The sequence below is a fragment of the Triticum urartu genome, chromosome 7, assembly GCF_003073215.2.
Source record: "Triticum urartu cultivar G1812 chromosome 7, Tu2.1, whole genome shotgun sequence".
Lineage (NCBI taxonomy): Eukaryota > Viridiplantae > Streptophyta > Magnoliopsida > Poales > Poaceae > Triticum > Triticum urartu.
This window is the reverse complement of record NC_053028.1, coordinates 137,241,043-137,267,664: the sequence shown is the minus strand read 5'-3', so window position 1 is coordinate 137,267,664 and position 26,622 is coordinate 137,241,043. Positions and strand designations below refer to the sequence as shown.

The window sequence follows — 26,622 nt, the reverse complement described above, 5'->3', positions numbered from 1 at the left end:
TTTCCTCGGAAAGTGTACCGTATGCTCATTACCATTAACATGAAAAGTGACATTGCCTTTGTTGCAATCAATAACAGCCCTGCAATATTAAGAAAAGGTCTTCCAAGAATAATAGACATATCATCCTCGGGAATATCAAGAATAACAAAGTCCGTTAAAATAGCAACGTTTGCAACCACAACAGGCACATCCTCACAAATACCGACAGGTATAGTAGTTGATTTATCAGCCATTTGCAAAGATATTTCGGTAGGTGTCAGCTTATTCAAGTCAAGTCTATGATATAAAGAGAGAGGCATAACACTAACACCAGCTCCAAGATCACATAAAGCAGTTTTAATATAATTTCTTTTAATGGAGCAAGGTATAGTAGGTACTCCGGGTCTCCAAGTTTCTTTGGTATTCCACCCTTAAAAGTATAATTAGCAAGCATGGTGGAAATTTCAGCTTCCGGTATCTTTCTTTTATTAGTAATGATATCCTTCATATATTTAGCATAAGGATTTGTTTTGAGCACATCAATTAATCGCATACGCAAAAAGATGGGCCTAATCATTTCAGCAAAGCGCTCAAAATCCTCATCATCCTTTTTCTTGGATGGTTTCGGAGGAGTGGTCCCGATTATTTTCACTTCGGGGTTGCCGGATCATAACACATAGTAGGTGACTATAGACTTGCAAGATAGGATCAAGAACTCACATATATTCATGAAAACATAATAGGTTCAGATCTGAAATCATGGCACTCGGGCCCTAGTAACAAGCATTAAGCATAGCAAAGTCATAGCAACATCAATCTCAGAACATAGTGGATACTAGGGATCAAACCCTAACAAAACTAACTCGATTACATGATAAATCTCATCCAACCCATCACCGTCCAGCAAGCCTACGATGGCATTACTCACGCACGGCGGTGAGCATCATGAAATTGGTGATGGAGGATGGTTGATGATGACGATGGAGACGAATCCCCCTCTCCGGAGCCCCGAACGGACTCCAGATCAGCCCTCCCGAGAGGTTTTAGCGCTTGGCGGTGGCTCCGTATCGTAAAACGTGATGATTTCTTCTCTCTGATTTTTTTCTCTCCGAAAGCAAATATATAGAGTTGGAGTTGGCGTCGGAGGGCATCCAGGGGGCCCACGAGGTAGGGGGCGCGCCCTAGGGGGGCGCTCCCCCCACCCTCGTGAGAAGGGTGTGGGCCCCCTGGTCTTCATCTTTGGCGAGGATTTTTTATTATTTTTTCTAAGATGTTCCATGGAGTTTCAGGTCATTCCGAGAATATTTGTTTTCTTCACATAAAACAACATCATGGCAATTCTGTTGAAAACAGCGTAAGTCCGGGTTAGTTCCATTCAAATCATACAAGTTAGAGTCCAAAACAAGGGCAAAAGTGTTTGGAAAAGTAGATACGACAGAGACGTATCAATGTCGAAAAGTCTCTTCTCCTTCTCTGCCGGTATTGTCCATAGATTTTATTTAACTAATCCAGAATAAATATCAAAAAATTATTCAAATTAGAATGCATGCATGCAATCAATAAGGAAAAATTGAATCAGAGTAGATAATATGCATCTCGAGTAATCTAGATAATTAATATGCATCATCGAATATAATCTCGAATACATCGTCTCGACTATTATTGAATAATATAATCTCGAATACATCGTCTCGAATATTTTCTCGAATACATCACTAGCTAATACAGATCGAATATTATCGAAGAATCTAGTTCACTCGCGGTGGACACCCAAAGAGAAGGAATCATCACAAGATCATAGCTTTGCTGAGATCCCTGAAGAACCTGCTAGGTATTGGAGAACCTGACGTCCAACACAACCATGTAGCGACGGGCGTGCTCGTCCTCCTACCTTGAACGGTGACGTACCAGCTCCGCGGGGAACGCCAGCCTCCACACCGAATGTGGCCCACGCGCCCGCCACCAAAGAAGCTTTGGGTCGACGACGGGACCCGGGTTCTTCAACAAGATGCGCGCCCCTGAAGGTAGCACCTCCCAGTGCCAGTCCAGAGGAGCCCAATCCCGGACATGGCGCCCTAGAAGCAGGACATCATCATGAATGAGTCGACGACGAGGATGTGGGCCGGGCATCGTTGACGTCGAGAACAAATTCTATGAAAATGTAACATTTTTAAATGCTTGGATTTTGATTTATTATATACGAGGAACCTTTAGTCCTTGGCTAGAAATAGGATTCAGAATCATAATGGATTCTCTTAACCTTTAAGGGATTTAACAAAATGGCGTCATTCTGGATGTGCAGAAAATGGTCCATATTTTTCCTGATCTCATCTACCCTTCTATATGTCACGTTGTCTAGTGTCAAAGGATTCAAGAAAACCATGGCTTCATCATTAGTTGGAAGTAACAGGCGCATGATGGTATAGATCTCTTCAAAGTTGTTTTGGAACAGAGTCTCGGATAGGATAATTAGCTTTTTGGTACGAAGTTCACCAAGAGCCTTCCGAATATCGCTATTTGGAAGGCCTTTGCTGAACTTCGTACCAAAAAGCGAATTATCCTATCAGGAACTCCGTTCCAAAACAACTTTGGAGAGCTTTGTACCATCATGCGCCTGTTACTTCTGGCTAATGATGAAGCCATGGTTTTCTTGAATCTTTTGACACTAGACAACGTGACATATAGAAGGGTACGTAGATGACATCAGAAAAATTGGATCAACTTGTGCACATCCATAATGGGGGCATTCTTGATAAATCCCTTATTAAAGGACTAAGAGATCTATTGTATACATACATATACTAATTAATTGCAAATACATAACAAACTTTTGCAAATACAACATTAAAATATGCAACTTTTGCAAATACAGCTCCTGGTTAGCCGCGTCATGTGAGACTTTCTTCCTTTTTGTCTTCTCCACACAATCTCCACCATCATATTCTATTCCACCATAGTGCTATATCCATGGCTCACGCTCATGTATTGCGTGAAAGTTGAAAAGGCTTGGGAACATTAAAAGTATGAAACAATTGCTTGTCTTGTCATCGGGGTTGTGCATGATGAAATACTTTGTGTGATGAAGATGGAGCATAACCAGACTATATGACTTTGTAGGGATAACTTTCTTTGGCCATGTTATTTTGAGAAAGACATGATTGCTTTATTAGTATGCCTGAAGTATTATTGTCTTTATGCCAAATGATAGACTATTGCTTTGAATCACTCGTGTCTTAATATTGATGCCGTGATTAGATTATATGATCAAGATTGTGCTATGTAGCATTCCACATCAAAAATTATCTTTTTTATCATTTACCTACACGAGGGCGAGCATGAATTAAGCTTGGGGATGCTGATACATCTCCGTCGTATCTATAATTTTTTATTGTTCCATGCCAATATTCTACAATTTTTACATACTTTTGGAAACAATTTATATGATTTTCTTGGACTAACATATTGATCTGTTGCCCAGTGCCAGTTCCTGTTTGTTGCATTTTTTTGTTTCACAGAAAATCCATATCAAACAGAGTCCAAACGGGATAAAAAGTTATGGATATTTTTTGGAATATATGTGAATTTTGGGAAATTGAATCAATGCAATACAATGCCCGAGGGGCCCACAAGGGTGAGGGGTGCACCCCAGGGGGTAGGGCGTGCCCTAGGCCCTTGTGGCCACTCCGTAAGGAGGTTGGTGCCCTTCTTCTGGTGCAAGAAAGCTAATATCCAGATAAAAATTGTGTTAAAATTTCAGACCAATCGGCGTTACAGATCTCCGGGAATTTAAGAAACGGTGAAAGGCCAAAATCTGGGAGCGTAGAAACAGAAGGAAACAGAGAGAGACATATCCAATCTCGGAGGGGCTCCCGCCCCTCCGCCGCCATGGAGGCCATGTACCAGAGGGGAAACCCTTCTCCCACCTAGGGGGAAGGTCAAGGAATAAGAAGGATGGGGCTCTCTCTCCCCCTCTCTCCCGGTGGCGCCGGAACGCTGTCGGGGCCATCATCATGACAGCGATCTACACCAACAACTTCGCCGCCGTCATCACCAACTCTCCGCCCTCTATGAAGCGGTGTAACACCTCTTCTCCCCGCTGCAATCTCTACTTGAACATGGTGCTCAACTCTATATATTATTTTCCAATGATGTATGGCTATCCTATGATGTTTGAGTAGATCCGTTTTGTCCTATGGGTTGATTGATGATCGTGATTGGTTTGAGTTGCTTGTTTTATTATTGGTGCTGTCCTATGGTGCTCTCCGTGTCACGCAAGCATGAGGGATCCCCGCAGTAGGGTTTGCAATATGTTCATGGTTTGCTTATTGTCTGCGTTGCATGAGTGATAGAAACACAAACACATATAAGTGGGTTATGGCGTATGGGAATAAAGAGGACTTGATACTTTAATGCTATGGTTGGTTTTTACCTTAATGATATTTAGTAGTTATAGATGTTTGCTAGAGTTTCAATCATAAGTACATATGATCCAAGAAGAGAAAGTATGTTAGCTTATGCATCTCCCTCATATAAAATTACAATAATGATTTCTGGTCTAATTATCGGTTGCCTAAGGACAAATAACTTTCTTGTGACAAAAAGCTCTCTACTAAAACTAAAGTAGTTGTGTATTTATCTAAACAGCCCCTATATTTTAATTATGTTCTCTTTATTATCTTGCAAATCTATCCTATTACACCTACAAAGTACTTCTAGTTTCATACTTGTTCTAGGTAAAGCGAACGTTATGTGCGCGTAGAGTTGTATCGGTGGTCGATAGAATTTGAAGGGAATACAAATCCTACCTTTAGCCCTCATTGGGTTCGACACTCTTATTTATGGCTAAAATTGACCCCCTATACTTGTGGGTTATCATTTTCCCTTTGTGATTTCATTTTTATCAGATTGAATACTTTTGTGGATTTGAGAGCACTTGATATATGTGTTGCATATGAATACCCGTGGTGATAATGGGGTATTATATTGATTCACTTGGTATACATTTTGGCACTCAACTCGCGGATTCCCGAGGTGACATTGGGGTAATCTATGCATAGGGGTTGATGCACGTTCTCGTCTTTTGTTTCTCTAGTAGAAATCTTGGGGCACTCTTTGAGGTTCTTTGTGTTCGATAGAGTATTATGAATCTGAATTTGCTTTCGTGTTATTTTAGTATGAACTCTTGATAGATCAGTCAGAAAGATTAACTTAGTGTTATTTTAGTACGAACTCTTGATAGATTGATCTGAAAGAATAACTTGGTGTTATTTTAGTACGAACTCTTGGATAAATCGAACGGAAAGAATAGCTAAACAATTTCTTCTTATGTTCTTCGCTAGATAGGAACTTTGGAGTGATTCTTCATCGCACTTTGAGGGATGGTTATATGATCCAATTAGATTAGCATTGTTGAGAGATTGCACTAGCGTAAGTACGAACCCTAGGCCTCATTTTCAAGCATTGCAATACCGTTTGTGCTCCGTTTTATCAATGGCTACCTTGCTGTTTTTTATTATTCCTATTACAAAAATCAATATCTACTATCCATATTACACTTGTATCACTATCTCTTCGCCAAACTAGTGCACCTATACAAATTACCATTGTATTTGGTGTGTTGGGGACACAAGAGACTTTTTATTATTTGGTTGCAGGGTTATTTGAGAGGGACCATCTTCATCCTACGCCTCCCACGGCTTGATAAATCTTAGGTCATCCACTTGAGGGAAAATTGCTACCGTCCTACAAGACTCTGCGCTTGGAGGCCCAACACGTGTCTACAAGAATAAAGTTGTGTAGTAGACATCAACCCTCTGCATTGCCCCCGAGAGGTCCAAGGTGGACACGGGGGGCAGTTCGGATCGGCCGCCTCGCCTCTCCCCCGCCGGCGCTGGCTTTTCCCGGCCCGCACACAGCTCCGCGAGGGATGCATAGTCCGTGCCTCCCCCATGTTGTCCCCTGCCCCCACTGGTTGCTGCTCCCCCACGCGGGCAGCGGTGGGTGCTTGTGCGCGCCCAGCTGGCTCGGAGGCGCACACAGGAGTCGGAGGTGCGCATCGTGTGTCGCGAGAGGTAGTGGGCAAGGGAGAGGGACGTGGCGGAGAGCTCTATCCACTGCCGCCGTGGGTTACCAGCGGAGCCCGATGAGGACGAGTGGCTCCTCGCATGGGTCTATCGCCGGTCGCTCACGATGGCGGAGACGATCCTCGGCTGCTCCGCTGGAAGAACACGAGGGCACTCCGGCCTGCCGTCAAGCAGGCCGAGCGCGAGGCCAAGGAGAAGGCAACGGAGGTGGCCCGGCTGGCGGAGCTCAAGCGACAGTAGGACCGGGCTGTCTGGCGGCTCAAAGGGCTCATCACCGTCTCCTCCTCCTCCGACCATGACGACGACGACGCCTCGTCCGACAACTCAGACGATCCTTCACCATCCGCCGACGGTTACAGCTGCACCGGCGACCAGAAGAGGAAAGGGTCGGCGAGGAAGTGGTGAAGATCCGCTTTCTTCAATCTACCCCTAATAATAAAGCAGTGACTACTTCTGGTCGTCCGTCATGTACATTTTTCAAAAAAGCCCCTGCACTTTTGTGAAATCAACCCACATGCGGTCCCAACTTAAGTGAGAGCAGAAAAACATTTCATGTTTTGCATAAAAACCCCTAAGGTTTCAGTTAATTAACCCACAGTCCTATTTTAAGTGGGAACAGAAAACTCTTTGATTTATTCAGAAACCCTCCCTGAGATTTTTGTTAATTAAGCCGCCGCCCGTCTAGAAAATAACCTTTTTTTATAGATTCAAATGTTTTTCTTAAATATTCGTATCTTTTAAACCGTAACTCCAATTTTAGAATGTTATATATGAAAATTGATTAGAAAGATGTCTACAATATGAACATGATGTTATTTTATCCGTTAACCATTTTTAAATGTTGTTTAGGGACAGATTCAAATGTTGTAAAAATATTCATGTCTTTTAAAGCCTAACTCCAATTTTAACATGTTATACTGTAAATATATGTAGAATCTGAATATGATGTTGTTTCACATGTCAATAATTCTTTAAATGTTGTTTAGGATGGAATGTTAATCAGTAGTGGATGATCCGTCTTTTTTTGTACTGGTGCTAATTCAAATTGAATGAACACCTTAACAAAAACAAATTGGAGGCGAAAGAAACCATCTATAACCATGCATGTCCATCGGTGAGAGTGGGAAGAAGGATAAATGGCAAGACTGGTAAGATGCCATGTTGAAATAAAGAATGGACCTATTGGGGTCTTGAGTCATGGTTATTATGTTAGGGCCGTGTGGTATTTTTTTGCTAGTTTAATTTCAAGTATTTAGATGTAGTTTAAAGTTGTCCGTCGTTTATATGAACTTTGGCGGTCTTTTGAACATCCGTTGGTGATCTTTTGGTGAATGAATTGTGCTTGGCTATGTTCGTTTCTATGTCCGTTTGATGATCTACGTAGTTTGATCGATGTTGCATGGTTTAATATGGATATAGAGGATTGAATATGAGGTACACGGATATGGACGACGCGATTTGAGGAGCGATCGATTAGTGCCCGCAGACGAGCCCGGTGGGCACGTGCGGACGTTTGAGGGCCCGGATTAACCTAGTCCACCTATAGATGCTCTAATAAACCTAGACGGATACCGGCTGGCGCTCGAGGACAAGTTGAGTACCTCTTTAGTCGCGGCGAGCAAGGCACCGGACGGGCGACGTGCCGTCTGTGCATTTTTACGGAGGTGCCCTGCTCCTCCGAAGGTGCGTGTATTTGGTTGGCGGGTGGCTACAAATGCACTTGCTACTTGGGCTAACAAATTTGATCGCCATATGGAGGTATCTGATATATGTCCACTATGTGGTCTCGAGCAAGAGGACACATATCATGTGTTTTGTAGGTGCCCACGGGCTGTGGATTTATGGTGTACCATGGCGGAGGTCTGGAGAATTCCTGAAGTCACTCCATACGGAACACGGGGACGGAATGGTTCTTGAACCTCTTGGCGGAGTGTGACGAGGGTGACCGTATCAGAGTCATCATGGTGATGTGGAGGTGCTGGTTCATACATAATGAGATCCAACATGACAAGGAACCACCACCTATGGAGGTTTCTCGACGCTTCCTACAGAGCTATGTTTCCTCGCTGTTGGGTGTACAACAATTCCCAACAGGAGACTGGGATAAGGGGAAGATGGTTCTGCAGCATGAAGGGGCGGAGCAGCGATCTTCACATGTGTCGACGGGACCAAAGCTTACTCGGAAGTGGCACCCACCGCTGCATGGATGGGCTAAGCTGAATGTCGATGGTTCCTTCGCCCACGAGGATGGTAGGGCGGGCTCCGGCATGGTTCTATGCGATCATGATGGCGCCATCATCTTCTCTGCATGTCGAGCCCTGCGTTCGAGCCCTAACCCACTTCATGCCGAGCTGGAAGGGTGCCGGGAAGGACTCGCACTGGCTTTACAGTGGACTGAGCTACTGATCGCCCTCGAATGCGATTGCCTGCAGGCAATATCGTTGATCAAGGCGACGGGACAAGACCGATCCAAACATGCAATGGTGGTTTCAGAGGTCAAGCTTCTTTTGGGTTCTAGGGAGTCTAGTGTTACTCATATCTCTAGAGAGCAAAATAATGTAAGCCATGTTTTAGCAAACTTTGGTAGAACGGAGAACTGTACGGTGGTCTGGCTCCGCTCTGGCCCGGCTAATATTCCTAGCCTGTGTAGGGATGAACTTCTATGATCTTGAGTAATACAACCCTTTTACCCCCGCAAAAGAAAAAAACCTAGACGAAGCTAGTACTAATCTCAAACAAATAACACATTTATATGCACTTCTAACATACCTGAAGATGTGTATTTCCACCTCTGTTTCTCGCATGAAATCATCTCCATCTTGTTGCAGATCGAGCCTCTGCAGCAGATCTTCCACATCTTCCCTTCCCCGTTTGATTGATGTTTGCTAAAGCGTTGGACAGCCCGTCAGACTCCGACTTCCTAACGCGCTCGGCCGGCTCCCGAGTCGGATTTAAATTGAAACCCCACAAGAGGCTCCGCATCTGTTATAAATACACGTGTGCACGGCGTCAGAATAAGTCCACCGAAGCCAGAAATCACGCTAGTATGATTGTACGAGTATTGTTTTCGCCGTCCCCCGACGGCAGCCCGGCCTGCGAATCACCATTTACGTCTCCTGTCTGACAGGCTCCGTTACCTTGCGTCCCCTACGGTCAGAATTACATTATGTTCAAAAGGCTGAAGAATTAGCTGTTGCGTGCGATGATGGCTACGGCTAAGAGAAGCAAGGCGAAAGCTGCGGAAGCAGCCAAGACAGCCAGGGCCAACGCCTACGCGGCCGATAGGGCAGCTGCCGCGGATGTTGTACGGGCCACCAAGATTGCCAAGAGGAAGGCCAGAGAGGCCAAAAAAGCTGCCATGACGGACACCGCGAAAGACAAGGAGGCAGAAGAAGCCGCCAAGACAGCCAGACTCATGGCCGAAGAAGCCACCAAGGCGAAGGAAGCCGCGGAGGAGGCGAGGCGGCTGGAGGACAAGGAGACAGAGTGGGCGCAGTGTGAGGAGGAGCTGTTCGCCTCCAAGTTCCGCCGTTTCTGGAACAAATTCTACGCCTGCCGCGGCCGCGGCATCACCTTCCATCAAACCAGTAATCATCCCAATTTAATTATTTGTGTTCTGCAGTTATTTTAGTTTCTTAAAGCAAGTTTAATATGATGACGTAAGTGGGTTGTAAAAAATGTCACTATGACCTATTCCCTCCGTCCCACAATGTAAGACGTTTTTGCAAGCTATTTTAGCTTGCAAAAACATCTTATATTATGGGACAGAGGGAGTAATTACCATGACTATTAAGTATTTTGTTTCATTCTTTCACTAACTTGATATTAATGGAACAATGCAGCATCTATCCCGGCCATGCGTTATACGTTCCCTGCTTCCCGTGACACGCCCGATCCCATGGATACTCTACAGTTCAAGTCAGTCAAGATCACATCAATCAAAGAGTGCTTACACTAGTGAGGGAGTCCTAGATTAGGGGGTGTTCGGGTAGCCGGACTATACCTTCGGCCGGACTCCTGGACTATGAAGATACAAGATTGAAGACTTCGTCCCGTGTCCGAATGGGACTTTCCTTGGCGTGGAAGGCAAGCTTGGCGATGCGGATATTCAAGATCTCCTACCATTGTAACCGACTTTGTGTAACCCTAACCCTATTCGGTGTCTATATAAACCGGAGGGTTGTAGTCCGTAGGACAGAATCAACTCCATACACAACAATCATACCATAGGTTAGCTTCTAGGGTTTAGCCTCCTTGATCTCGTGGTAGATCTACTCTTGTACTACCCATATCATCAATATTAATCAAGCAGGAGTAGGGTATTACCTCCATCGAGAGGGCCCGAACCTGGGTAAAACAAAGTGTTCCCTGCCTCCTGTTACCATCCGGCCTAGACGCACAGTTCGGGACCCCCTACCCGAGATCCGCCGGTTTTGACACCGACATTGGTGCTTTCATTGAGAGTTCCTCTGTGTCGTCGCCTTTAGGCCCGATGGCTCCTTTGATCATCAACAATGATACGGTCCAGGGTGAGACTTTTCTCCCCGGACAGATCTTCGTCTTCGGCGGCTTCGCTCTGCGGGCCAATTCGCTCGGCCACCTGGAGCAGATCGAAAGCTACGCCCCTGGCCATCAGGTCAGGTTTGGAAGCCTAAACTACACGGCTGATATCCGCGGGGACTTGATCTTCGACAGATTCGAGCCACAGCCAAGCGCGCCGCACTGTCTCGATGGGCACGATATAGCTCTGCCGCCGAACAGCGCCTTGGAGGCCGCACACGCATCGGTTTCGACCATTGATTCGGAGCCTACTGCGCCGATCGAGGATCAGCGGTTGGACGCTGCCTCAGGGGCTGCGATCTCAGAGGCGATCGAGCCGAACTCCAGCCCCGCACTCCGCATGGCCCGTGACTCCAAGGAGCCGGATTCCTCTCCGAACTACGAGCCCCCCGCGCCCCTGCCAATCGAATCCGATTGGGCGCCGGTAATGGAGTTCACCGCCGCAGACATCTTTCAGCACTTGCCTTTTGGCAACATCCTGAATTCTCTTAAGTCTCTCTCTTTATCAGGAGAGCCCTGGCCGGACTACGGTCAGCGAGGGTGGGATACGGACGGTGAGGAAATTCAAAGCCCATCCACCACCCACTTTGTAGCCACTGTCGACGATTTAACCGACATGCTTGACTTCGGCTCCGAAGACATCGACGGCATGGACGACGATATAGGAGACAGACAGGAACCAGCACCTGTAGGGCGCTGGAAGGCCACCTCGTCATATGAAATATACATGGTGGATACTCCAAAAGATGGAGATGGCGATGGAATAGTGGGGGATGACGCCCCCAAGAAACAGGCAAAGTGCCGGCGTCAGCGGCGCCGCTCTAAATCCCGCCAAAGCAAAAAACGGTGATTCCGGCACGGGAGATAATACTACCCCGGATAGCGCCGAAGAACACCCACCTCAGCAAGATTCGGCACAGGAAGATGGAGAAGCCAGCCCTCATGAGAGAGCGGCAGACCGAGAGGTCGAGGATGATAACTATACGCCTCCCTCCGAAGACGAGGCAAGCCTCGATGACGACGAATTCGTCATACCATCAGACCCCGCCGAACAAGAGCATTTTAAACGCAGGCTTTTAGCCATGGCAAGTAGCCTCAAGAAAAAGCAGCAACAGCTTAGAGCTGCCCAAGATTTGCTAGCTGACAGATGGACTGAAGTCCTTGTGGCCGAAGAGTATGAACTCGAATGCCCCTCCAAGAGTTACCCGAAGCGCAGGCCGCTACCCCGATCAGAGGAGGAAGCACCTACATCACCAGCGCATGACATGGCAGACCGGCCACCTCGCGGCCACGACAGAGAGGCCTCTCGGCCCTCCACCCAAGCCATCCCCCGACGCCGCTCAACTAAGGCACGGGAAAATGCGCCCGACCTGCGAGACATACTGGAAGGTAAGGCAAGACAAACAAGATCGATCTACGGATCACGCAGGCGCCCTACGGCATGTGACAATGATCTTCACTCCGGATACAACAAATCCGGCCGGGCCGAACACAACAGACATAGCTCTTCTGAGCTGCGTCGTGATATAGCCCAGTACAGAGGCGCCGCACACCCGCTATGCTTCACGAATGAAGTAATGGGTCATAAAATCCCAGAGGGTTTCAAACCCGTAAACATCGAGTCATACGATGGCACAACAGACCCGGCGGTATGGATCGAGGATTATCTCCTTCATATCCACATGGCACGCGGCGATGATCTACACGCCATAAAATACCTCCCGCTCAAACTTAAAGGACCGGCCCGGCATTGGCTTAACAGCTTGCCAACAGACTCAATCGGTTCTTGGGAGGACCTGGAAGCCGCATTCCTCGACAACTTCCAGGGCACTTACGTGCGACCGCCGGATGCCGATGACTTAAGCCACATAATTCAGCAGCCAGAAGAATCGGCCAGACAATTCTGGACACTGTTCCTAACAAAGAAAAACCAGATAGTCGACTGTCCAGACGCAGAGGCCCTAGCAGCCTTCAAGCATAACATCCACGACGAGTGGCTTGCCCGGCACCTGGGACAGGAAAATCCGAAATCCATGGCAGCCCTCACGACACTCATGACCCGCTTTTGCGCGGGAGAAGACAGCTGGCTAGCTCGAAGTAACAACTTATCAAAGAACCCTGGTAATTCGGATACCAAGGACAAAAGTGGCAGGACACGTCGGAATAAGCAAAAACGCCGCGTTAACAGCAACAGCAATGAAGACACGGCAGTCAATGCCAGATTCAAAGGATATAAATCCGGTCAGCGGAAAAAGCCATTCAAAAAGAATACTCAGGGCCCGTCCAGTTTGGACCGAATACTCGATCGCTTGTGCCAGATACATGGCACCCCCGAAAGGCCAGCCAATCACACTAACAGGGATTGTTGGGTGTTCAAGCAGGCAGGCAAGTTAAGGGCCGAAAACAGAGACAAGGGGCTGCACAGCAACGACGAGGAGCCCAAGCCGCCGAACAACAATGGACAGAAGGTCTTTCCCCCGCAAGTGCGGACGGTGAACATGATATACGCAACCCACATTCCCAAGCGGGAGCAGAAGCGTGCGCTACGGGACGTATACGCGATAGAGCCAGTCGCCCCAAAGTTCAACCCATGGTCCTCCTGCCCGATCACTTTTGATCGAAGGGACCATCCCACTAGCACCCGCCATGGCGGCTTCGCCGCATTGGTTCTCGACCCAATCATCGACGGATTTCATCTCACAAGAGTCCTCATGGACGGCGGCAGTAGCCTGAACCTGCTTTACCAGGATACAGTGCGGAAAATGGGCATAGATCCCTCAAGGATTAAGCCCACAAGAACGACCTTTAAAGGCATCATACCAGGTGTAGAAGCCAACTGTACAGGCTCAGTAACACCTGACGTGGTCTTCGGATCCCCGGACAATTTCCGAAGCGAAGAGTTAATCTTCGATATAGTCCCGTTTCATAGTGGCTATCACGCCCTGCTCGGACGAACTGCATTCGCAAAGTTTAATGTGGTGCCGCACTACGCATATCTCAAACTCAAGATGCCAGGCCCTCGAGGAGTAATTACGGTCAACGGAAACACCGAACGCTCCCTCCGTACGGAGGAGCACACGGCGGCTCTCACAGCGGAGGTACAAAGTAGCCTTCTCAGGCAATTCTCCAAGTCCGGCCATTAAAAAGCCAGACACTGCCAAGCGCGCCCGGAGTAACCGACAGCAGGACTGCCTGGCACACTCTGAGCAAGCGTAGCAATGCAGCCCCAACCCCAGCTTTCGCGACATAGCGAAACCAGTACCTCGCATACATAACTACGCCCTTGAAATACCATGGGCACAGGGGAAGGGGCACAATAAGGGCACGCCCAAAATACGGCTTAAAACGTACTAGGGGCTGACGGATTCTTTTTTTAATTTTTTCTTACTTTCAGGACTCCATACTTCGGACGACCTGCTCGGCAATTCGACTGCCGCACAAACGATGCAAGATCCAGGGAGGCAGACAAGCCATGCCGCATTATGGAACTCCCAGGTGGTCTCTGTTACGAGCAGTATACCTGCTTTAAATACAATTCCGCGGCCTGCCCCTAGTCAGGACATACTGAATAGTCCAATATCTTTTGCTTACCGCACTATTTGTATCGTTCGGCTTTGATAAATAGCCTCTCTATAAACAATGCTTAGATTTTTGTCTATTTTTTGCATTACTCTCTTTTATACATGTTCATTAATGACATGTTGCACCCGTACACTATGGTACGACAAGTACGCCAGGGGCTTCAGTACCCTTTAATATGGTGTGAGAAGTCCGTACACTTTCACAAGTGCGGCACCCCGAACTTATAGCACTATATGCATCGGCTCCGAATCATGATTTGGGTCAATAGTTGGGTTTGCCCGGCTCCTATGTTTTGGTGCCTTACGTTCCGCTATATCGGCTAAGGTAGCACAAGGAGAACCACTGCGATTGTGCCCCGGTTGAGCTGGGTTAAGCACCTCAGTGGAGAAAGCTAAAACTGACTGTCATGATGAGGCGAGAGATCGATCGCTGTTTGAGAGGTTTTTCGAGTCCCTAAAGGCTTATGCCGCTTCGAGCGAGGAGCTGGATAACCCTGGCCAAGGCGTGGATAGCGCCCCGAACTCGGTCTTCCGAACTAGGGGCTTCGCCGAAATTTAAAATTATAAAGTTCTATGGCTAAGTGAGAGTGTTCAAGCATTATAGTCCGATTGCCTGGTTCGTCGTGCTGAGCGCCTACCTCGAAGGACCCAACCATGGGAAAAAGAGCGCCCAGGTTTATCACCGAACACCCCAGCACTAGTGGCACGGGGGCAGAAGCCGACGACTGGCCATCTCTCAATTTTTGATAAACAGCCGCACAGAAAATAATATTTTAAATTCAATAAGCATTGCTTAGTGCATATGAACAAGTTTTCAGCACACAGGATAAACACGAGCGAGTTCATTCAAAAATTACATCCTTGCTGCATTCATCCGCCACAAGGCGGGCACCCGCAAGAACATCCTTATAGTAGTTCTCAGGCTTGCGATGTTCCTTCCCCGACGGCGGCCCGTCCCTCACAAGCTTTTCACCGTCTAGCTTACCCCAGTGCACCTTTGCACGGGCAAGGGCCCTACGGGCACCTTCGATGCAGACGGAGCGCTTGATGACCTCGAGCCTTGGACAGGCCTCCACCAGCCGCCGCACCAGCTCAAAGTAGCTCCCAGGCAGGGCCTCTCCGGGCCACAGCCGAACTAGGAAGCCCTTCATGGCCTGTTCGGCCACCTTGTGGAGTTCGACCAGCTGTTTCAGCTGGTCGCTCAAGGGCACAGGGTGTCCGGCCTCAGCATACTGAGACCAGAACACCTTCTCCGTCGAGTTACCCTCTTCAGCTCGGTAGAATGCGGCGGCATCAGATACGCTGCGGGGAAGATCTGCGAATGCCCCTGGAGAACTCCGGATTCGGGTAAGTAACAAGTAGTTTACTTCTATAATTTCTGCTTTGCATAAAGAATGCCTTACCCGCTGCTATGTTGTTCATATCCTCCAACTCTCGGAGGGCCTTTTGGGCTTCGGCCTTGGCAGACTTGGCAGTCTCAAGGGCCGCCGCGAGATCGGACGCTTGGGTCTTTGACTCAAGCTCCAAACTCTCATGTTTTTTCATGAGAGCCTGAAGCTCTTGCTGCACCTCGCCGACCTGAGCCCCAAGTTTCTCTCGCTCGGTGTGCTCCGCGGTCGTTTTCCTTTCGGCCTCGGACAGCGCCTGCTTGAGGGTCACCACCTCAGTCGTGGCCCCTACAATAAGCAGTACAATCCTGTTATTTTTTCGCAATCACGCCTCTCTATAGGCACCTTTTTATGTAAGGTATTTCTTACCTTCTTTCTCCTCGAGCTGCCGCTTGGCAAGGCCGAGCTCTTGCTCGGACCGCTCGAGTCCTTGTTTCAGGGCATCCACCTCCGCAGTCAGTGCGGCGGTGGCTAGCAGCGAAGCCTGCATACGCATATTGACTCTTTGTTGTTAGACTCCTGCGAAATTTAATAGATCCTCTATTCGTCTTTTCTTTCTGAACGCCAAACAGAGCATCAGGGGCTACTGTCTATGCGGTAATATTTTTACATATTTTTACTTACCTCGAAGCCTGTTAGGAGGCTAGCGCAAGCTTCACTCAGCCCGCTCTTGGCGGACTGAACCTTCTGGATCACCGTACTCATAATAGTACGGTGCTCCTCGTCGATGGAGGCGCCTTCAAGCACCTCCAGCAGATTGTCCGGCGCCTCCGGTTGGACGGAGGCTGCCGGCTCAGAAGGCTTGCTCCTCTTGGAAGGAGTTCACCTGCCGCGGTCCAGAATTGTTGAAGATTCCGGCACGGTGTCCGGCTTAAAGCCGGACTTGGAGCCCTGGGGGGGTCTTGTCCCCTTTACTCCTGGAGTCCGGGAGGTCGCCTTGTGGCTCCTCCAGGACCACCTCCTCCTGCCCCGGAGCTCATTGTGACGCCACTTCGGTGTCACCCACAGTGCGGGGGGAGACAGCGGGCGGAACGGAGTTCACGTCCGATGAATCCAGGGAGCCACTCGACGACTCGTTGAGTTCGGCCCGGGGCGGGCTGCATGATTATATTCGACATTAGGGAAAGCTGTGCAAGAAAAGGAATATCATGAGTTACTCTGGTATATGAACACTTACGATTTCGCCGGACGCCTGGCCCTGTCCGGCCACTCCTCTTCGTCCTCGTCGGCGTCGGGGGCGTAGTCCGGTGGAGGGGTTTTCCTCTTCTTGGACCCTTCGCCCCCCCCCCCCCTGGGGCGGCCTTCCTTTTCTTTCCTCCCCCCGCTGGAGGGGGAGAGGTTTCTTCTTCCTCCTCCTCGTTTTCACGGGAAGAGGGCATCTCGGACTCCTCGGATGACGAGTCCGACAGCACCACATTACGGGTACTCTTTCGAGTCCCCGGGGCCTTCTTCTTCTTGGCCTTCTTCTCCGGCACCACATAAGGCGCCGGAGCTAGCAGCTTCACTAGTAGAGCTGGGGCTGGGTCTTCGGGTAGCGGAGCCGGACATTTAATCAGTTCGGCTATCGCCCGCCAAGCCTATCAAAGGTAAGGGAGTTTGGATCCCGCATAGAGTCAAACTATGAAAGAAGCTTAACATCCTGTAAAAGGTGTAGATGGCATACCTTGCTAGCGTGACGCTGCGAGCTGTATCCGCGGTCCTCGGAAGTGGATGCGGGAGCCTCGGCGCCCTTGAATAGCATCTTCCAGGCGTCTTCGTACGTTGTGTCGAAGAGCCTGCTGAGGGTTTGATGCTGCGCCGGGTCGAACTCCCACAAATTAAAATCCCGTTGTTGGCACGGGAGGATCCGGTGGACGAGCATAACCTGGATTATATTAACAAGCCGGATTATATTAACAAGCCGGACTGGCTTGTTCACCAGGGACTGGATGCATGTTTGCAATCCAGTCACCTCTTTTTCGTCACCCCACGACAGGCCCGTCTCTTTCCAGGACACAAGCCGCGTGGGGGGTCCGGATCGGAACTCGGGGGCCGCGGTCCATTCCGAATCGCGCGGCTCAGTGATATAAAACCACCCGGATTGCCATCCCTTTAGGGTCTCCACGAAAGAGCCCTCGAACCATAGGGCGTTGGCCATCTTGCCCGCCATGGCGCCTCCGCACTCCGCCTGGCTGCCGCGCACCACCTTGGGCTTGATGTTGAAGGTCTTGAGCCAGAGGCCGAAATGGGGGCGGACGCGAAGAAAAGCCTCGCACACGACGATAAACGCCGAGATGTTGAGGATGAAGTTCGGAGCCAGATCGTGGAAATCCAGGCCGTAGTAGAACATGAGCCCCCGGACAAATGGGTGGAGTGGAAAACCCAGTCCGCGGAGGAAGTGAAGGAGAAATACTACCCTCTCATGGGGCCTTGGGGTGGGGATGAGCTGCCCCTCTTCGGGAAGCCGGTGCGCGATGTCCTTGGACAGATACTCGGCCTTCCTTAGCTTCTTGACTTTGCCCTTCGTGACGGAGGAGACCATCCACTTGCCTCCCGCTCCGGACATTGCTGGAGAAAGTTGAGGTGGGAAGTGCGGGCTTGGGCGCTGGAGCTCGGGTGCGCGAGAGATGGGTAGGCAAGGGAGGAAGAAGGCGTAGGTAAAAAGGGTGGATCCTTGTCCCTTTATATGGGCGGATGCGGTTGTGCTTCCCCGCCTGCCTAGTAAAACTCGCTTGCCTCCCAAGCGCCGTGATAAGTGGCGCGGTTGGGTTACCCATGTCCGTATTGATGAGAATCCCGTAAAAAGGGTACACGATCTCTGCTTTGACAAGACGTGCCAAGGGAACCGCCTCGCAAAACATGCTGAGGTGGAAAAGTAAAAACAATTCGAGTAAAGGACTTGGCTGTAGTGTGACGGCGCACTACAGAATACGTCGGCAGATTTGATTTGTGTTAATATTATTCTCTCTATGGCAATATGTGGAAACTTATTTTGCAGAGCCGGACACTATTCTTGGTGATTACAATCTTCTATGAAGGACTTGGAGGAGGAACCCGCCTTGCAATGCCGAAAACAATTTGCGCGCCGGACTCGTCGTCATTGAAGCCTGGTTCAGGGGCTACTGAGGGAGTCCTGGATTAGGGGGTGTTCGGGTAGCCGGACTATACCTTCGGCCGGACTCCTGGACTATGAAGATACAAGATTGAAGACTTCGTCCCGTGTCCGGATGGGACTTTCCTTGGCGTGGAAGGCAAGCTTGGCGATGCGGATATTCAAGATCTCCTACCATTGTAACCGACTTTGTGTAATCCTAACCCTATCCGGTGTCTATATAAACCGGAGGGTTGTAGTCCGTAGGACAGAATCAACTCCATACACAACAATCATACCATAGGCTAGCTTCTAGGGTTTAGCCTCCTTGATCTCGTGGTAGATCTACTCTTGTACTACCCATATCATCAATATTAATCAAGCAGGAGTAGGGTATTACCTCCATCGAGAGGGCCCGAACCTGGGTAAAACAAAGTGTTCCCTGCCTCCTGTTACCATCCGGCCTAGACGCACAGTTCGGGACCCCCTACCCGAGATCCGCCGGTTTTGACACCGACAACTGGCCACTGCAAGTATTTGGTATCGTTACTGCACGTGATATCCTGGATAACAAGCGCAACATTATTTTTCACCGTCCGAGAAATAGCTGCCAGACCATCACTGAAGAGGTTTGCATATTTCTACCCATTTGTTTGTTTTCCCAAGTTGCATGCATTTTGCTCTTGTACACTCTCTCCTTGCCTCATTAATTAAAGTTTACAAAATTTTGACTTTGGAAAATATGCACTATAACTTGACAAGAAGAGAGTGCATGGAATATATTATAATAGATTGGTTGTTGCATTATATCCACTTGATGCAGTCTTATTACTGATTAAGTAAAACATAATTATTGACCTACATACTTGTTTCGATCATGCAGGATCCATATCTTGCATTGACCGGCCCTAGTCGAGCTATTGCGGTGTCAATAGACCTTTCCTACATTGAGGTTTCCCTCAAAGTCAAGGGCACTACAAAAGCTGAGGATAAAGATCTGAGTGATCTTATTGTGACTTACAGAAGTGGGTATTGCCTAACTGGTGTTTACCCTAGCAGGCTCAGCACGCTGAAACTTGAATTCAGCCACGTTAGTTTCTTTGTGGAGGCCACAATCTGTATAAAACTCACTGGTGGGTCATGGCCAATTGGTTTCCAAAGTGTATTCACTGTTGGCACCTCTACTGATGATGTCCTCGTCAAATTACTTGATTCCGAACATGACGGGTTGCCTGTCGATGCCAATGGTGTGACCAAGCTCTCACGTCGTGTGGTTTCTGTTGGACTTGAGAAGTTTTTGAAGGTTCAGCTCATGGCAATTTCGATTAATGAGAAACAAGTTATTGAGAGTAGCGAGGCAACTTTTAAACCTGAGAGGGCTGGCATTAGCCTAATCAACCTTAGTCTTGGCTTCTGTAGTATGGAAGTTGCCGTTGCTTTGTCATGTTTCTGTGATGAATGACTTGTTCTTGTAATTCTCTCAGGAGACACCATTTGAAACCACTTACATTTTACTATAAAAAATGATACATTTATGGGCAACTGTTACGGAAAGCACGGTTACGCACTGATGTGGCAGAAAGAGACAGCGATGTGAGCCATAATTCACGGAAAGTGAAAAATTGAGCGCTAATCAGCTGGCTCCACCTCGGTGCGTAGATGATTTCCGTGTCAGTCCATCCATAAGTGTATAGCATCGTCGGCCTCGCTAGCTCCTATTTGTACTGACAGTAATAATACTACCTTCTTATTTCTTAGCTCAATTTTGTTTTGCTTCTTTTGAAGTTTTTTAGTCTCTAATCAGATTAATCAGTTGTAGACACGTGTAATTCTGGGTACAGGGGTAGGTACAATTCCCGTGTGCCTGTAGCTAAAGGGGGAGAAGCATGCTCTCGACGCTACGCCACCCTTATCTCTCTATTTTCTCCCTTTTCCCCGAAAGGTCTCCTCCAATCTCGTGTATGGCTCAATTAACCGCCGCTTTGCCACCGTATGCTCCTATGAAATGTGGCTCACCTCCTCCCATCGGCAACCACGGTCGCCAGAAAAAAAATCCTATACGACTAGGTTATATATGCTCCTGATCGGTACACCCTCTCCCACGGCTAACGCGTAGCAAAATGGATCTCAAAGCAGTACTAAGTATCGAAACCGGCTTTCTTCTTCTCCGGCGCCCCAACGCTTCTGCTTCTAGCGCTTCCTCATCTCAGGGGTGGGCATAAAAGCCGACCAACTGAAAACTAAATCCAAAGCGACATCGATTTTTTTTTTGAATTTTTGGTTGTTTATTGAGTACAGAAAAAATAATCGGTCAACGCTAGCAGGATCCGGTCGAGCGGCGCGCTCGCTGCTGCTCGATACAGCCGGCGGCAACGAAGATGGAGGTAGGGGCGTCCTGGGTGGCCAGTTCGCCGGCGGCTTGCCGGAGTTGGCCGGAGCAACGACGAGGTGGCGAGGTCGAGGCGCCGTTGGAGGAGGCGGCCACGAGCAGGAGGAGCTCGAGGAAGCTGGTCGATGGGCGGCTCGACCGCGGTGGAGAACGGCAAGGGCGGCGCTCGGAGGAGGCCAGGGACGCAGTGAGGTCCTCGCTCGAGGACTCGAGCGCGTGGACGGGGACGGCTGTGGCGCTGCTGGCGGCTTGCTCGCCGGGGATGACGCGGGCCACGGCAGAGGAACAAGGGCGCGGCGGCGGAACTTGGCGAGTCTTCGGCGCGCTGGGATCAGGCGAACGCGAGCAGGAAACGGCAGAGGCAAGGTGCACCGAGGCGGAGACAGCGTGCAGGCGGCGGACAGAGCAGCTCCGGCGGTGGCGCTCGCCGGCGCGGTACCGGAGACGGCAGGGGAGCGAGGTCGCTCGGGCCGACGCAAGAGCAGCGGAGCTCATGGACGGAGCCTTCCCGCTCGGGCGCGAGCATGAGAGGAAGGCAGAGGGCGGCGCACTTCTAGCATACCTGAAGATGTGGTGTTTCCACCTCTGTTTCCCTCACGAAATCATTGCAGATCGAGCCTCTGCAGCAGATCTTCCACATCTTCCCTTCCCCGTTTGATTGATGTTTGCTAAAGCGTTGGACAGCCCGTCGGACTCCGACTTCCTAACGCGCTCGGCCGGCTCCCGAGTCGGATTTAAACTGAAACCCCACAAGCGGCTCCGCATCTGTTATAAATACACGCGTGCACGGCGTCAGAAGAAGTCCACCGAAGCCAGAAATCACACTAGTACGACTGTACGAGTATTGTTTTCGCCGTCCCCCGACGGCGGCCCGGCCAGCGAATCACCATTTGCGTCTCCTGTCCGACAGGCTCCGTTACCTTGCGTCCCCTGCGGTCAGAATTACATTCTGTTCAAAAGGCTGAAGAATTAGCTGCTGCGTGCGACGATGGCTACGGCTAAGAGAAGCAAGGCGAAAGCTGCCAAGGCGAAAGCCGTGGAAGCAGCCAAGACAGCCAGGGCCAACGCCTACGCGGCCGAGAGGGCAGCTGCCGCGGATGCTGTACGGGCCGCCAAGATTGCCAAGAGGAAGGCCAGAGAGGCCAAAAAAGCTGCCACGACGGACACCGCGAAAGCCAAGGAGGCAGAAGAAGCCGCCAAGACAGCCAGACTCATGGCCGAAGAAGCCGCCAAGGCGAAGGAAGCCGCGGAGGAGGCGAGGCGGCTGGAGGACAAGGAGACGGAGTGGGCGCAGTGCGAGGAGGAGCTGTTCGCCTCCAAGTTCCGCCGTTTCTGGAACAAATTCTACGCCTGCCGCGGCCGCGGCGTCACCTTCCATCAAACCAGTAATCATCCCAATTTAATTATTTGTGTTCCGCGGTTATTTTAGTTTCTTAAAGCAAGTTTAATATGATGACGTAAATGGGTTATAAAGACCTATTCCCTCCGTCCCACAATGTAAGACGTTTTTGCAAGCTAGTTTAGCTTGTAAAAATATCTTATATTATGGAACAGAGGGAGTAATTACCATGACTATTAAGTATTTTGTTTCATTCTTTCACTAACTTGATATTAATGGAACAATGCAGCATCTATCCCGGCCATGCGTTATACGTTCCCTGCTTCCCGTGACACGCCCGATCCCATGGATACTCTACAGTTCAAGTCAGTCAAGATCACATCAATCAAGGAGTGCTTACACTGGCCACTGCAAGTATTTGGTATCATTACTGCACGTGATATCCTGGATAATAAGCGCAACATTATTTTTCACCGTCCGAGAAATAGCTGCCAGACCATCACTGAAGAGGTTTGTATATTTCTACCCATTTGTTTGTTTTCCCAAGTTGCATGCATTTTGCTCTTGTACACTCTCTCCTTGCCTCATTAATTAAAGTTTACAAAATTTTGACTTTGGAAAATATGCACTATAACTTGACAAGAAGAGAGTGCATGGAATATATTATAATAGATTGGTTGTTGCATTATATCCACTTGATGCAGTCTTATTACTGATTAAGTAAAACATAATTATTGACCTACATACTTGTTTCGATCATGCAGGATCCATATCTTGCATTGACCGCCCCAGTCGAGCTATTGCGGTGTCAATAGACCCTTCATACATTGAGGTTTCCCTCAAAGTCAAGGGCACTACAAAAGCTGAGGATAAAGATCTGAGTGATCTTGCTGTGACTTACAGAAGTGGGTATTGCCTAACTGGTGTTTACCCTAGCAGGCTCAGCACGCTGAAACTTGAATTCAGCCACGTTAGTTTCTCTGTGGAGGCCACAATCTGTATAAAACTCATTGGTGGGTCATGGCCAATTGGTTTCCAAAGTGTATTCACTGCTGGCACCTCTACTGATGATGTCCCCGTCAAATTACTTGATTCCGAACATGACGGGTTGCCTGTCGATGCCAATGGTGTGACCAAGCTCTCGCGTCGCGTGGTTTCTGTTGGACTTGAGAAGTTTCTGAAGGTTCATCTCATGGCAATTTCGATTAATGGGAGACAAGTTGTTGAGAGTAGCGAGGCAACTTTTAAGCCTGAGAGGGCTGGCATTAGCCTAAGCAATCTTAGTCTTGGCTTCTGTAGTATGGAAGTTGCCGTTGCTTGGTCATGTTTCTGTGATGAGTGACTTGTTCTTATAACTAGTGGACCCGTTGCGCCAAATGGCGCAGAGGCACGCTAAAGCCATGCCCGCGATGAAAATATTTGCATTTGTTATTAGCTTCAGGTTTGAGTAAGCACAAATGGCATGAATTGTGACCCTCTTTATACTTAGCATGCACAATTTGTTGTGTTATTTGGGTAACATGGAAGCGATAGTTTTTTATATTTTAATCATCAGTTGTGTGGCATTTAGGCCCATCTTTTAATTTAGTCCTAGTTTTTCTTCAGAGGGGCACAAACAATATAAGCAATAAGGGTCATTAAGAGCATCATTATTATTCAAAATGATAGCAACTCTATACAACCTGGTATTTAATTATTTTCTTTCTCTCAAGCCCTAATTCTGAACACAGCCCAATGATCCACCCCCTATAAGCCTACACTGAAATCTGAAAGTGGATGGCATATATGTTTGTAGCTGAAGCTTAAAAACTGAGAAGATTACCGTACAAACACATGCTACTTCAACTTCAAAAGAACCAACTCCACAACATAGACGAACATTAGAGCATCACTTTTTAGAACCACCATACCCAATCTGGGCAGAGGTGCGCATAACGAAAATCGTTTTTAAAAGAAATTTTACATGGTCCTCTCATACCTTACACACCGGAGTTTGGTAACCAAAAAAAGGTTGACAAAATATATCTACATGCACTCACAGATGCTTTCACTTCCGCACATAGACTAAAAAATTGAATATTGTGTGTACATGGACAGCCAGCTTATCAATCAGATTGGGTATTTGTCACTTTATGCGCCTGTCTGTTCATTAGCAAGGAATCCTGGAGCAACTTGAATTTCAATCTGCATATCCATCCATACGCAAAAAGTGAGAATCATAGTCCTAATAAAATTTTGCAGCTAGAGAAAATAATAAATTAGGAATAGGCATGAAATGGAATTTTTTTGTATCTGATGATGATAAAAAGAACATATTTCAGAAATACACAAAATTTAAGAGGCATCTTCTTGGTTTTACACAGATGAATCATGCAATAAGTAAAAATGAACACAAAATTAGTTCGAACTTCCAAATAAATAGATGAATGTAGCACAAAGAAGCATCACTTTGACACAGTACTACCTTGATATAGAGAAAAGCATAGTGTTTCTCGGAAAATGATTTAGGATCAGAGGATCACTGGGTTGATCAGCATACCAGTGTTAATATATACGGTAGAAGTCCATGAATGAGTCCACTCTTTCTTTGACAAAATAGGAAAGTGTGACTTATAACATAAAGAACCAATGCAAGGAAATAAACTGATGTGCAGGGAACCATTATTTAAACTGCTGCCCAAGTCTTGCTCCTGGGTTTGTTTTTTCATTTTTGAAAGATCCCATGGAGAAAAGAAGCATATCCAAGTTTGTGCTGCTATGAATCAAGATCCACACAAATCCTAAATAGAGAGGCCCATGGAGAGAAGCATGCTCAAACTAAAACCAGGAGGGAGCTGCACATATCCAAGTTTGCAGTGCGCCGTTTTCGAATGCTCAATAGCTTGGTCTGTTTGGTCCATTTGTTTCATTCCAGAATGAATGAGTTGTTGATTTGACATTTCTGCAAAAACTAATGAGGTAGTTGGATGAGAATGTTAACCTTTCAGGGGAAGATTAATAAATAGTAACACAAAATTATGATACTCCCTCCAATCCATATTAATTGTTGCTGGTATGGTACAACTTTGTACTAAAGTTGTACTAAACCGACGACAACTAATATGAATCCGAGGGAGTACTTAATTTTACATGATGCCATTTCAATGTTATCTACCTGGTCATTACCAGCATCGAATAGTTCAATCCTCTTATTGCAAGGCTACTTTGGTACCTGCAACATCATGGCGACCGAATAGCACATCTATTAGCACCAAGAGAGTTACAATAGTACGAAAAATGAAATTTAAGAAATTGAGATTTATCAGTGAAGGGCACATGTGCCAAGTAAAAGAGAAATGAGTAAATAAACATTGTATCATTTCACATATGCCAAGTAAATAGAGGTTGAATTGTAGTTTTGGCTCTGTCCTTGCTCATATTTAAGTAAAAAGGATTGTGTACATTGAAATGCTATGCAAAATACATTGATACTAAAAGAAAGCTTTGCTAAGCAAATAATTTCAGGACAAATTTAGGTATTTCAAAATCTTGATGAGCTATCATAACACACAAAGATAGAAATTATACATTGTGGAACATGACACAACAAAGACGTCAATGAAGGAAACTGCCAACCATAAATTGCTTCCTGACATTTAGTTGTTTGTTGGCCTCAGAAGTATTCCTTTTCTCTTCATCTTTGAGTACACAATCAAATTCTTTGATTAAGCTGCAAGAAGCCATGGCATATATCTACGTAAAAAAGAACTCGGCGGTGATACATTCTCCAAGTAAAGAAATTGATAAAATTCATCATGCCACATGCAGAAGATATGAAATTGCAGGCTCAAGTAGGAACAACAACGACAGCGTTCAACAAGACTTACCGCTTGCACTCGCTCATCTTCCCAGTGAGTTCTTCGAGCCGCCAGTGTGCCTGTTGGAGTCCTTGATCTTGTCTATCTTCTAGAAACCATTACTGCAGCAAACATATATTAGCAAGATGGTGGCAATGTAAATACAAATTGTATCATTTCACATATGCCAGGTAAAACAAAAATGAGTAAATAAACATTCTCTCCAGAGGGTGCAAATCCAATTGGCAAAACAGATTAGCAGAGATGGAGCCTAGTTTTACCTTGCCTACTCCAATGTAAATACAGTCGTATCATTTTATATGCACCGAGGAATCAAGTTCAGTATATCAAGCGGTGCGGTAATAGCGTAGGGAAGCTTCCATGGACTGCTCTGCAT

The 26,622-nt window shown here is 47.6% G+C and overlaps 3 protein-coding genes and 1 pseudogene across 3 annotated transcripts; 3 read left to right on the top strand and 1 right to left on the bottom strand.

The window, feature by feature from the left end:
- Window positions 1-9,267: 9,267 nt before the first annotated feature.
- Window positions 9,268-20,123, top strand: LOC125518558. The gene is made up of 4 exons (XM_048683375.1): window positions 9,268-9,649; window positions 9,905-10,007; window positions 19,158-19,290; window positions 19,545-20,123. Exons 1-4 carry the CDS (start codon window positions 9,268-9,270, stop codon window positions 20,121-20,123), a joined length of 1,197 nt encoding a protein of 398 aa, XP_048539332.1.
- A 1,915-nt stretch (window positions 20,124-22,038) lies between these two features.
- LOC125519872 (histone H1, gonadal-like) lies at window positions 22,039-23,003 on the top strand. The gene has a single exon (XM_048684647.1). The coding sequence runs from the start codon at window positions 22,039-22,041 to the stop codon at window positions 22,477-22,479; it is 441 nt and encodes a 146-aa protein (XP_048540604.1). The 3' UTR covers window positions 22,480-23,003.
- LOC125518557 lies at window positions 22,693-24,125 on the top strand. The gene is made up of 2 exons (XM_048683374.1): window positions 22,693-22,825; window positions 23,154-24,125. The coding sequence occupies exons 1-2, from the start codon at window positions 22,693-22,695 to the stop codon at window positions 23,729-23,731; spliced, it is 711 nt and encodes a 236-aa protein (XP_048539331.1). The 3' UTR covers window positions 23,732-24,125.
- Window positions 24,126-24,261: 136 nt separating this feature from the next.
- LOC125518556 lies at window positions 24,262-26,622 on the bottom strand (annotated as a pseudogene).